Source organism: Carassius gibelio, chromosome B2 (assembly GCF_023724105.1).
Source record: "Carassius gibelio isolate Cgi1373 ecotype wild population from Czech Republic chromosome B2, carGib1.2-hapl.c, whole genome shotgun sequence".
Lineage (NCBI taxonomy): Eukaryota > Metazoa > Chordata > Actinopteri > Cypriniformes > Cyprinidae > Carassius > Carassius gibelio.
The window spans coordinates 5,220,825-5,233,709 of NC_068397.1; the positions used below are offsets into that span (position 1 = coordinate 5,220,825).

At 34.0% G+C, this 12,885-nt stretch overlaps 1 protein-coding gene across 2 annotated transcripts in view; it reads right to left on the reverse strand.

Annotated features, from left to right (window-relative positions):
• Nucleotides 1-12,885, reverse strand: part of LOC127951692 (low-density lipoprotein receptor-related protein 8-like) — a 78,350-nt gene that overhangs the window by 38,358 nt on the left and 27,107 nt on the right. For both annotated transcript variants that reach the window (XM_052549718.1, XM_052549717.1), the window contains exon 4: nucleotides 2,666-2,788. In XM_052549718.1, the coding sequence (XP_052405678.1) occupies nucleotides 2,666-2,788 (123 nt within the window). The remainder of the gene's footprint in view (nucleotides 1-2,665; nucleotides 2,789-12,885) is intronic.

Here is a 12,885-nt window from a genome sequence, read left to right on the forward strand (position 1 = left end):
GCTGTGGTTAAACCACCGTGTTTAATAAGCAGAGCTCAAGCACCTCCCACCAGAAGTGTTGAAACATTCAGTGATCATGACACATGAGCATGAGCCCTGCCACTAACATCAATACCCAAGAGTCTAGACAATTTATCAAGGAAACCTTGGACGAGGATGTCAAGGACATGCTCTGCTACTCCTCAAGAGTTATCACTTGGTACCATAGCCTTCAGCATTCAGTTTAAGCTTACTGTACAGCAGCCCAAGACTTTCTGGATACCTAACCCACATTTCAAAATACGAACTATTTAAATGCATATGCAGACAAATAATATTTTTTTCTTTCTTAAAATTTGTACAATGTCACTGCCTTCTCAAGTATAACCACATTAACAATGAACTCCATTCACTAACCAGACTTTTGAAATCATTTCTGAAGAGTTTCTCTCATTTTACTAATACCAATAGTTTAGGGACCAATTCTCACTATTAACTATGTGGTTATTAGCATGCATCTTACTAGCATATGTACTGTTTATTAGTACTTATTAATAGCTTTTACTGCATGACCATATTTTAGATCTTTTAATCCTACCTCATACCTCAACTTAACAACTACCTTACTAATAATTAATAAGCAGCAAATTAGGAGTTTATTGAAGCAAAAGTCATGGTTAGTACTAGTTAGTTAATAGTGAGAATTGGTCTACAAAGTAAAGTGTGATTATTTTATCATTTAAACCTCTTTACAAACAACAACCTGAAATACAGCTTTTCTTGTACTCTTCTTTCAAATAAATGTCACTTATTTTGATATATTGTTTTATAATTAACTGATATTCATATATTTGACACTAGACCACAAATCAGACATATGGGTCAATTTGTCAGAAATTGAGACTTATACATAATATGAAAGCTGAATAAATAAGCTTCCCATTGATGTATGGTTTGTTATGATAGGACAATATTTGGCCAAGATATAACTATCTGAAAATCTGGAATCTGAGGGTGCAAAAAAATAAAACATTTGAAAAGAATCGCCTTTAAAGTTGTCCAAATGAAGTTTTTAGCAATGCATATTACTAATCAAAAATTAAGTTTGGGTATATTTACAGTTGGAAATTTACTAAATATCTTCATGGAACATGATTTTTATTCTTTACTTGATGTCCTAAAGATTTTTTGTCATAAAATAAAAATCTATAATTTTGACCCATATAATGTATTTTTGGTTATTACTTTTACAATTATTTTGATCAATAGAATTATCATTTTAAAAAGTACAATTTGTTTAACTAGCTACAAATCCAAGGTAGGTTGAGATCTATTTAGCAGCATGATAACCAAAACTGTTATTGAAATGCAAGCAACTCTGCAGCACTCAAGACAATAATCACTGAAGGTGTCTCTGCAAGTTCACACAGTTTGATGTGACTGTTTGAGTCCTGAAGCACTGGCATTCTGATACATGCTCTGAACCGTAATTGATTCACAAATGTTTTGAAGCTTCATGAAGCAGCGTTTCAAAAGCCACCATCACTACTTGGAACATCACTTGGATTTTATATACACTGTTGGACACTTTTGGGACATTCACTTTGGGACTAGCAACACACTGGATTTCTTATGGACTTCTTATTGGAATTGGGATATAGTATGGTGCAAATGGACGCTACACTTTTAACAGCCTAAGTTATTTTAATTTTAATGTGTTATTTTTAAGTCCCCTGTGAATATTGTAAATGTACATTTGATTTTCTCTTTTAAATTGTTGTCTGACTCATCTTTTTTAAACACTCACAGTATAATCCAACCCTATTTTAACAATTGTAAATTGGACCAATAGAACCGAACATTACACACATGTGCCATGGTACACTTGTGAACTGCAGCAGAATGACCCAGAAGAGAAGAATTGTGGAATTATCTTTTATTGAGGCATTATCTTTGTGTTCTTTGCACACAAAAAGTATTTTTGTAGCTTCGTAAAGTTAATATTGAACCACTGTTGTAACGTGGACTATTTTAACAATGTCCTCTCTACCTTTCTGGGCCTTGAATGTGTCAGTTGCATAGCTGTCTATGCAGAAAAAAAATATTAATTTGTGTTTCAAAGATGAACGAAGGTCTTATGGGTTTAGAACGGCATGAAGGTGAATAATTAATGACAGAATTTAGATTTTTGGGAACTGGCCTTTTAAGGTAAAACGCCCAAAACACTTGTGGATCAAACTGAACGTATTAGGACCATCAGTGATAGACTAATTTAAATATCACACAATTACAGTCACGCACACAACTGACTTTCCTGGTTACAATTCTCAAACGTGTTGTGCAACGTGTTGTAAACAGAATAATTACACCAGGGTAGACCTAAATCAAATGCTGTAATCGACACTTAATTGTAATTATCTAGTACTACAATTGTCCAATCAAAACGTATTTGTCCAGTACTAGAGAGTTTCAATAAAAGACAGAATACACACGTAACAAGACAACAGTATGCTCTGGAAATAAACCATTCACTATATCTCTCTTTCCTCTTTGAACCTTTTTAGAGTCACAATTGAAGCAGGTCCACGGCTTTAGGGTGAAACTAAGTTCAAACTATCACCTCAGCATTGAACAAAACTCCCTGCGGAGAATCAAACCCAGTCTGAGGGAAAGAGAGCAGACTCACCTGCTGCACAGTCTGCTTCATCTTCACCATTTTCACAGTCTCTTTCCCCGTCACACCGCCAGGACAGCGACACACACTTCCCTCCGCAGTCAAACTTCTCCGGTGGACACGTCTGTTTGACAGCTGTGGAACAGAAACAAATGTTTGAACAGGTTAGAGTGAAACATGCGGCAAGTAAACCAACTGGCATCAGATCATTTTGTTGATCTCACTGCGCTCCTCAGATCTGTGCCGCCTGTCATAGTGAGAAATGTGAGATCGCAAATGTGATCTAAACATGTGTGGCACCTCTAAACAGAATTTGTAAATATCATTTTCAGTATGTTTTTGCTTTTTGAAGTCCATTTATACTCCTGTGAGCTTTTCTGGCTGCTAATGCACATCAGAATGAGATGAAGCGTTGGGGCATCACTGACTTCAGGTTCCCATCCATAATTGTTGATGTGTGACAAAAATCATGGTGTTAAAGTTTGGGTAGGTGACTTCGGAAAGGCTAGCAAAAGCAACCTAGCTTTGAAAACATAAAACCCTGCAAAATCACCCTCCAAAATCACTCACTAAAACACATGAACTGCCACAGGCAGACCAGAGGCTAACCAGCGGCATGATGAGAGACTGCAGTGCTGTCTAATAACCTCATGTCTCATTCACTGATGAGAAAACATTACATTAAAAAGCACATAATATTACAATAATAATGCCTTCCATTCTCGCTTGTTCTGCAACACACAGTAGACTTGGTTCACAATTGATTCTAGTTGTTAGACGTTAGCATGTAGCTACACCCATGTCGTTAAAAATAAGTTAATTCCAGTTGTTGGATTTTTTTAATAAAACGTGCGGCAGACAGCTCCTAAATAAAGGCCTCCTGTAGCAAATCTACGTGTTTTTGTAAGAGATATGTTTTATTATGAATGCGCGAGTTTTATTTGACGACATGTGGACTGTTCAACTATAACACCCACTGACTGCAATGATAGAGCTTAGAATAGCCATGATAATTTTAATATAACTCCAACTGGATTCGTCTGAAATAAGAAAGTCTTAATTGCTAGCTAAAAAAATTGTTAATGGGATACACACAAATTAAAATTGTCCACTTTTACTCACCCTAATTAAAACCTTTGTTTCAAAGCATGTGTGGCAAAAGAAGGTGAGTAAATGATGTCAGTATTGTAATTTTTGTGTGGTGAACTATCCCTTTAAATGAGAGTAAATGGGGTCAGGAGGTGTATCAGAGGGTCTGTGGACCCGTTTTGGCAGCTCTGTCTCCCTCTCTGCTTCACACTCATGGCCAGTCTGCTCCGTTTGGCAGGCTGTCTGTTGATATTAGATTACAGTTTGAGAGGTATCAGAAATGCAGGCATAAATAAATCATCTCTGGTTGTAAAGGCCTGGAAAGCGTGCCGGGGCCGTTTGACTGGCCTTATATCATGAAAGAATTCAAAAAGGCTCAACAAGTTATACCAATTAGCCTGGCCAAGGACATGCTGTATACACTTTCCTAGAATCGGGGAGAAAGGGCAGCTCCGTTTAGGCTGTCAGTTTTCTCAATTTGCTCATGAGTGAATTTGTTATTCATCGCTGGAACGGTTTCATCATTTAGATGAGTGATACATATCAAATGAGATGTGATTTCTATTACTGCAGTACTTGTCGAACCCTCGGTATCATTCATCAAGCAAAATAGCTGTCATTTATTTTCCTGACTTTATTATTTTCCTGAATTCAAGCCAGCCTGGCTATGAGATAATGAGAACAAAAGGTGTCACTCCATAACACTTCATGGCAGTAAAATGCGCCGGTCTGCATTGCAGTAATGCGGTGTTTGACTGTGCAGGTTGGAGGGTGCGTGTCTGTATAAGGTCATAGCAGGTGCTTATACAGCAAGAGGAAGTTAATTTATGAATGTATTATTGACTAATTATAGAATGAATGCACAAAGACAAAGACAGATCAATGAAGCATTAATAATTTTTAATATAAATGCTAAAGAAACTCATAATCCGCCAAGAAAGGATAAACTAATAGTGGAAACATCAACAGGTTATGATCAGTCTGAAGCTATGTTCCAGAAACTCTATCTTTCTGACATGAAACCTCATAACAGATTTAGTGGCAGTTCACACAAAACACATTTTTCCATTCAAATGCACTACTAATCTACAGTTTTTCTATGTAAGTACACATCAGATGGCTGTGCATGACCATTGCATTTGCATCTCAGACCTTTTGCAGTGTCTCACACTTGAGATCCACAATTTTAAGACGAGTTAAAAGAATTTCAACTTTTACACACACAGAATTTATCAATGTCAGAAGACTCTGGAGGCGGGACAAGCGTTGCAAGCTTTGGTTTATAGCAGCAAGTTAGCATGCACTGTAAAAATGAATTGTGATTTAAACATAAAAAAAAAACTGTAAAAATGCTACAGTAAAAAACATGTTAAATGGTTAATGATAAGTTCCCCTACTATATACAATGGAAAACTTTAATAGACATTTCATGTAATTTTAAGGTGAAATATCTTTTTTGGAAGTGGAAAAATAATATATAATTGAAAAACTTGTAGTTTGATGCAAAGGTAATATAATACAAAAAGTATAGTGTTATAAATGTACATTTATTATTTTTTTTTTTTTAAATGAAAATATAAAAAAACTTACTGTTAATGCTAATGTCCAGTGAAACATGTCACCAGAGATTGTGTAAATGGTCCATTGTTGGACATCAGAATACCACTTGCTAAGCTTTATATAAATATGCAGCACACAAATACAGTATTTGATAAAAAGAATTAGATAGAAGTACTTTTAATAAACATTTTCCAATATCAGTATTTTTATTGTTAACTAAAAGTTTGATTAAACATGATTAAAAAGATTTATTTTGTTAATTGAAATACAGCTAAAATAAAATAAAATATTAAATTAAAAACTTAATAATGTTAAATGCTGCTTTCTAGGTTAAAGTACTAAAATACTAAAACTGAAATAATAATTAAAGCTTAAAGCCAGAAAGAAATATGAAAACTAGTTAAAAACAGAAAAGCACATAACAAAATGACTAGAACTTAGATTTAAATGAAAACAAACAAATATTGTGAATATGAATAAATCCTGTAGTAATGCATAAAAGATATTAAAACAACACTGTGAGGTACATATATTAGTGATCAGTATACAGATGAATCTTGTTACAGTAGCTCAGCTATCATACTACAAATTGTTATTGAGGAACACAAGAAATAAACAGAAGAAAGAGAGTAACATGAGAGTCAGTAAATGACAGAATATGAATTAAAGCAGATTAATAGTACTGTCAAGATGAAGTTGAGATGACTGGAAAAGTGGGAAAAGGTGAAAGAATCAGAGTGAGTAGAGAAAGCATGTTTAGATCAAATGAAAAGAAGGTCAGAGGAGCTTTTTTCGCTCCCATGTGACTTCGCACTTGTGCTTTATATGCAGTGAGGTGTGAGGTGAGAGAGTGCGGCGTTGTGAAAAGGTCACGATGAACTCAGATGAGACATCTGGCATTGCCGATGGCTTTTTGATGAAGAGCTTCCTAACTCAACTTCACTGAAATCAGCCGAGTCAAATATCGCTGTTAATCTCTATACACATTAAAGTGATCCCCACTTCATCTAGTCATTTCTGTTGTCAGTGGTGCTGTCATATGGAAATAGAGCACAGGAATATCATGTGCCAGTGTAGTGCATTAATGCAGTCACCTTTAACTTAAAGCTGCAGTGTGTCATATTTGCTCTGTCATTTAAAAAAAAAATGTTTGTTCTGTTTTTTTTATTATTATTATTTTTTTTTTACTAAATCAGAATCATATTAAACTTGGAAAAGATTATGGCACTTGCTGTGAACACCAAAAATACTAATGGACATGATACAAAAAGCTTAAATGGTCCTGAATAAAAAATAAAAATAAGATGTATACCGTAAAACTTCAAATAATAGCCGAGTCCCAAATAGACGCCTGTCTCTTTTAAACGCCTGGTGTGACGAGAGGTTTGGGTAAATAAAGGCCGGTCTCAAATAGAGGCCTGGTCTGTTTAAAGCGTGGGAAAAGCTGGATACGGAGCGGCTGAAAAATTCCTTTAAGGTATGCTTGCGCGCGCGTGTGTGTGCGCGCGAGGGAGAAAGAGGAGATAATATATTTCATTGACTTAAGGATGTTATCCTTAGGTATGTGGCCTGACAGTAGCTTCTGATGGAAGTGAGGATCACCATTGTTTCAAAGAGGGAGAGCCGTGCGCAACTGTGCGAGAGCTGTTAGTGCAAGCAAGGCAGAGTTAGCGGAAGCTGGAGAGGGAGAAGTAGAGGAGAGAGCGATGTGGAGGAGGAATTCGCCAATGAACTTGTAATTGAGGATCGCGGGGATGATGATAGTGATGAATAGAGTAATTTTCTATCACATGATTGCAGTTGTTTTACAGGGTAGCCATCATTCTTTCTTGTTGATATGTTTCGGGCAACAAGTTCATATGCTCAATGGATTTTAGCGGTAACTTCTATTGTTCTGCCCATTGCTGTCACATCGTTTCGTTTTTTATATATTTTTTTATGCTGCCAATAGCCAAAGACATTTCTTACATTAAATGATTTGTTAAACACATTAAAATGAATTATAAATAAAACGTAGTATAATGTGGTAACCTCCTGCTGTCATGCTTGAACATCTCAACACTAAATTAAAGGCCTGTCTCATATAGACGCCGGTCTCAAATACAAGCCGGTGCAGTTCGGCGGTTTGGGTAAATAGAAGCCCGGGCTATTATTTGAAGTTTTACGGTACTTGTACTTGGCGGTAATGCACTTATAAGTCTTCGATCCGCCATTAAATAAGAAGAAGAAGAAGAAGAAGAAGACGCCTCACGCTCCTGCTGCTGAGAACACACTCAGGAGAGTTCTATCAGTTCGGACATTGTGTGAAATAGAGGTAAAAACTATATAAATACTGTTCAGTTCCTCACATAGATCGATCGTTTTGTGTCTTTAAACATAAATGTATTGTCATGAGCCACAGGGTTTAATTTGGTTTTGTTTGTGTATGTTTTTTTTTTTTTTTTTTTTTTTTTAGCCGTGATTCCCATCCACTTACATTACAAGAGTGACAGACTGCAACGGTTTGAGTTAAAAATCTTTGGTTTGTGTTCTACTAAAGAAACAAAGTCACCTACATCTTGAATGCCCTGGGGACACGCAGATAAACATCTAGTTTTCCTTTTTGTGTGAACTATAACTATAAAACTATAAAAAGATTAGCAATTCTAAATACTAAAAAAAAAAACACTTAGTAGACTAACATTTATTTATTAGATGAACTAAAGTTTTTAAGTTGTTGCTTGCTAGTTGAGTTAGCTTAACAAGTTGACTGCAATAGGTTGCCTTACATTTTTTTTAGTGCACATAACAACATTATCAAACTAAAGTACAGTACATTTGAATTGAAATCGAATATAAAATAAGATTTTAAAGAACATTTAACCTGTTTTCTGTTGATACAGTGAAAGTGGGGTGCAAATAATTGGGGTGAGTAAGAATATTTTTGTTTTAAGAAACTGAGATTTGTTATTCAGTAAGGGTGAATTCAATTGATCAAAAATAGCAGCTAAGACATTTATGTTCCCTTTTATTTTTTCAAATGAATGCTGTTCTCTAGAACGTTTTCTTTTGATCAAAGAATCCTGAAAACAAATATATCCCAGTTTCTAACAGAAAAGAAAACGTTTCTAAATATTTTCAGATAGAAAACAGTTATTTTAATTTGTCATAATATTCCACAATGTTGCCTTTTTTAAATTAATTTCAAATCAAATAAATGGGCACATTAATGAGGGTGGGTAAATGATGGCATCTCTCGTTTTTGTGTCAACTATCCTTTAATACAATTAACTTGAACAAAACTAAACATTTACAGAGCGTTAGTATAGCTGAAATCTTGTTACAGTAGCTGTGTTGTTAACTACATATTGTTATAGAGGAACAAACTAGGTCAATTCTAGATGTGGGCCAAATTAAAGAAACAGAAAGATAAAACATTTAATTATTTAAGCTCTTTAGTTCAGCTGCCATTATAGTTCCCTTCATAGACAGATCAGGGAACTATAATAATCCTTTGATTCTAACTGGGTAAGGTTACAGCTGGATAGACGATAGACTGAAGAAAAAGATTTGATGTACTAGTCCAGCAGTGATTTACTAAACATATTGGACAGCATATGGCAGTCAATTACATAAAGTGGGGCAGTAAAACCCTGGTTGTGCTGTATTTTGACTGTAGAGATCACAAACATTCTCAGCTTTCAGTCGCTAATGCTTTCCCATGAAAGAGGGTTTGACTGTTCTTCCTTTTAAAAGCCGTTAAATCGGCTCTTATAATTCTTGTGCATTTTTCTTGCAATAGGAAAATGTGCTGAACATGGAAGCATCATTTATTATTAAAGAAGACATCCAGAACAGTGCTCCTGCAGTAGTGCTCACTAATGTGAGAGCACAAGGTTACTCCAGCATGAAAACTGTGGGACAGACAGAGAAGTGTGTGTGTGTGTGTGTGTGTGTGTGTGTGTGTGTGTGTGTGTGTGTGTGTGTGTGCGTGTGTGTGCGTGTGTGTGTGTGTGTTATGCAAAATGTTCCTGCTGTACCTTTGTGTTTATGTGTATGTGTGTGAAGCTTTTATAGCCATCATAATGGAAGATAATTATAAGATTCAGTGATCTAACCTAGGTGGACAGATAAAAAAAAAGTAATTAATTTAATTTTAATTTCAAGATACTTAGTTTTCCAACTAGTCTTTTTTTATTATTATTAAATTTAGTGTATAAAGATAAGGTAATAAATTAATATCATTAATCATGACCAGTGAATACATTTTATTATAAGGTAATTGTCTTGCCCTAGTACACATTCACCCAGCACAGGTTCTTATATTCAAGAACATGTCAAATAGATTAAAAAAATCTAATAATAATAATAATAATAATTTAAAATATATATATTTAAAAAAAAAATCTATTTAATTCACCAGGACTGCACTTATTTAACAAAAAAAAAAGAAAAAATGGTAATATTGTGAAATTTTATTATTTTTAAAATAACAGTTTTCCATTTCATAATTTTAAAAAGGTTGTGTATTTCTAGCTGAATTTTCAGCATCATTTTGCTGCTCAATTACCATCAATTATTGGTGTTAAATTATTTATAATGACATCGATGCTGAAAACATTTTTGTGAAACCCATGCTCCTTTTCTTTCAGGATTCTTTGACGAATAGAAGAAGAACAGCATTTATTTGAAAAATAAATATTTTGATACATTATAAATGTATTCTATGACACGTATGATCAAATAAATGCATCCTTGCTAAAAAAAAATTGTATTATTATTTTTTTTTTTATCTTTCTTACTCCAAACTTTTTGAGTAACTATAAGCTGAATAAATCCAAAGTTTCCATGAAGAAAACAGATCCCTAGCAAGCCACCTTGAACCACGACGAACAAATAAGTAAAAACAAGATGAAGATTTAAAGGGGTCATGAACTGAGAAATCAAAAATCCCTTGAACTTGTGACATATAAGATGTCAATGTACTATAAAAACATCAGAAACAAAACCATAAAGATGGTTCTGAAGACAACAAGACGCTGTGCAGCGCCAAGCTGTGGAAAAACAGTCTTCGTGTTGCCTTCCTCCTGATCCCAGTGTTAAGAAAGAGTGGATGAACTTTATTTTTAATGAAGATCCAGACTGCATCAGTAAGAGGAACTCGGTCCTTTGTTCACTTCATTTTACAAACTAGGCACAAATCAACAGGATTTTCAGAGAGACATTTCCAGATATATAAATACATCCAAATATTTTATCAATATTATCAGTATGACAACAAAAAAGGCAATTATTTATTCATACGTGAATATTTTAGACAACAGACTTTTAGTGTGTCATGACGACAAACTTAAGTCACTGGACAAAACTCTCAAGTAAATGATTATTTTACCCTGATTTGCCTAAAACATAACACCACATAAACATCCTTCACTTATGCACGAAATACGTGATAAAAAGACGTAAAACCAACCATTTATGCAAATGAACAGACTCTCCAAATAAACAGCATCCCTAATTGTTTCTTCTATCTTGCCCATCAGCTAATGGTTTTCCAGAGAGCCTCTGTATTACTGTGTGAATTCATTAGAAGAACTGCCGTCGAAATGGCCCTCGAGTATTTACTCCTACTAAAATGCATCAGGAGACTCTTTTGTTTGACATTTCTGTTGAAGATGCTTCTTGAAGATTATAAAATCCTATTAGCATGCAAACTACTTTCCCAAAACGAATGGCAGCCTACTGATGAAAGAAACAAACACAATAATATGCACATGCATTATCTACATAACTGGCATCCACATGAACTAACGTGATGGTCTCGTTCTGCTGAAGTTAATGCAGACATGGAGCGGAAAGAGCAGAAATACCGCAGGGAGGCTCGTGTTTGAGCTGCAGTCAATCTGAGATGACGTTTCATGAGGCACAGCTGTGCTCCTCACCTACAGATGCCGGCGTACTGTAGTCACGGAAATACAGCCATGCTTTTATTGTGACATTCAGAAAATACACATATTTACACGTTTAAATCAATCTTATCAGTCTCTTTTTTTTCACTTGTCAAAAGAGACGGGCTAAACATGTCTGAAATAAGGTTATTGAGTGAACTGATGTACCCATGTACTTGGCTGAACACACTGAAACAACTTAAGTGCTACGTAGGCAGCAGAAAGCCGTACAGTAATAAGGCAAAAAGCATAATTCAAAGCATGACGTACAACCACTGTAAGACATGGCCTGAAGTCATGTATTATCTTTATAAAATTGATAAAAGGCATATAAACACCATGTCTAATAAACTGTTATTATCATACAGTAACAACAGCAACAAAAATAATTTTAATAATAATATAAAAAATAGCTAGGGTGTTGATAAACAGTATAATAATTATATAATAATAATAATAATAATAATAATAATAATAATAATAAATCATTGTTTTGATGTTTTAATTAGAAGTATATAACAATACACAAATACTTCATATTATTATTCATACTAATATTTTTGTTATATTTTATTATCTTACAAATAGTTCCATTTATTATTATTAATATAACTGTACTAACAACAACAATAATACTATTATTATTTAAAAACAAAGATAATAGCTAATAGTTAATAGACAGTAGGACACCATATCCAATAAAAAGTTAGATAATAAAATCAATGCTTTTGTTATTATTATAATTATGTAATAAACAATTACTATTATTATTCATACTAATAATTCATTTATTATTGAATAAATGCAACAAATAGTTACATTTATATATTTACATATTTGTTATTATCATTATCATTATCATTATTATTTATACTACTACCACCATCAGCACTGTCATTTTTAATACTATTTATGATAATAACTAATGTAAATTTATTGGACATGGTGTCTTACTGTTCTATTAACTATATATATATATATATATACATATATATATATATATATTTTTTTTTTTTTTTTTTTTTTTTTTGGCTGTACTTCTTTTTTAATGCTAAAACTTTTTCCAGGCTTAAATTAGATATTGTGTCACAGATGTTCAGCGTGAAGAATCTAGTTCCTCTAACTGGTTCATTAATTCATTAGACTGTTTACAGCTGCCAAGTCATGCAGCGACTTGGCATATTAATATATAATTCATCTGATGTGTGGTCACAGGTGTACGTTTACAATGGTTCTGGGCTGATCTAATCATATTTAGAGTTTGAACTATTGTGTTTAAAATAAGATTATGCTTCAGTATTTTGTAAGGACCAGGGCTGCCTTTCTCAAAAACAGCGTAAGCTTAAGTTAACCGTAGACCCATTAAAACAAAAACGTGAAGTTATTCAGTTTTTTCTGTTTTATCAGTCAGTACAGTAATGAAGTTGTGTGTTAGGGCAGCACTGAGCTGAGGATTCATTCATCATTAATGGGATTCTAGCATATACAGCCCTTTTAATATCTCTCATGTTTTCCCACTGAACAGACATTTTCTGAACTGGTTGGGGATGGTGACTCAATCATTCATGAGAAAAGTGTACACGCAATGGCAGAAGGTGAAAGTGTAATTAAATACTAGATGAGCTTCCCTGATGTACTTCCCCTGAATGAAATAAC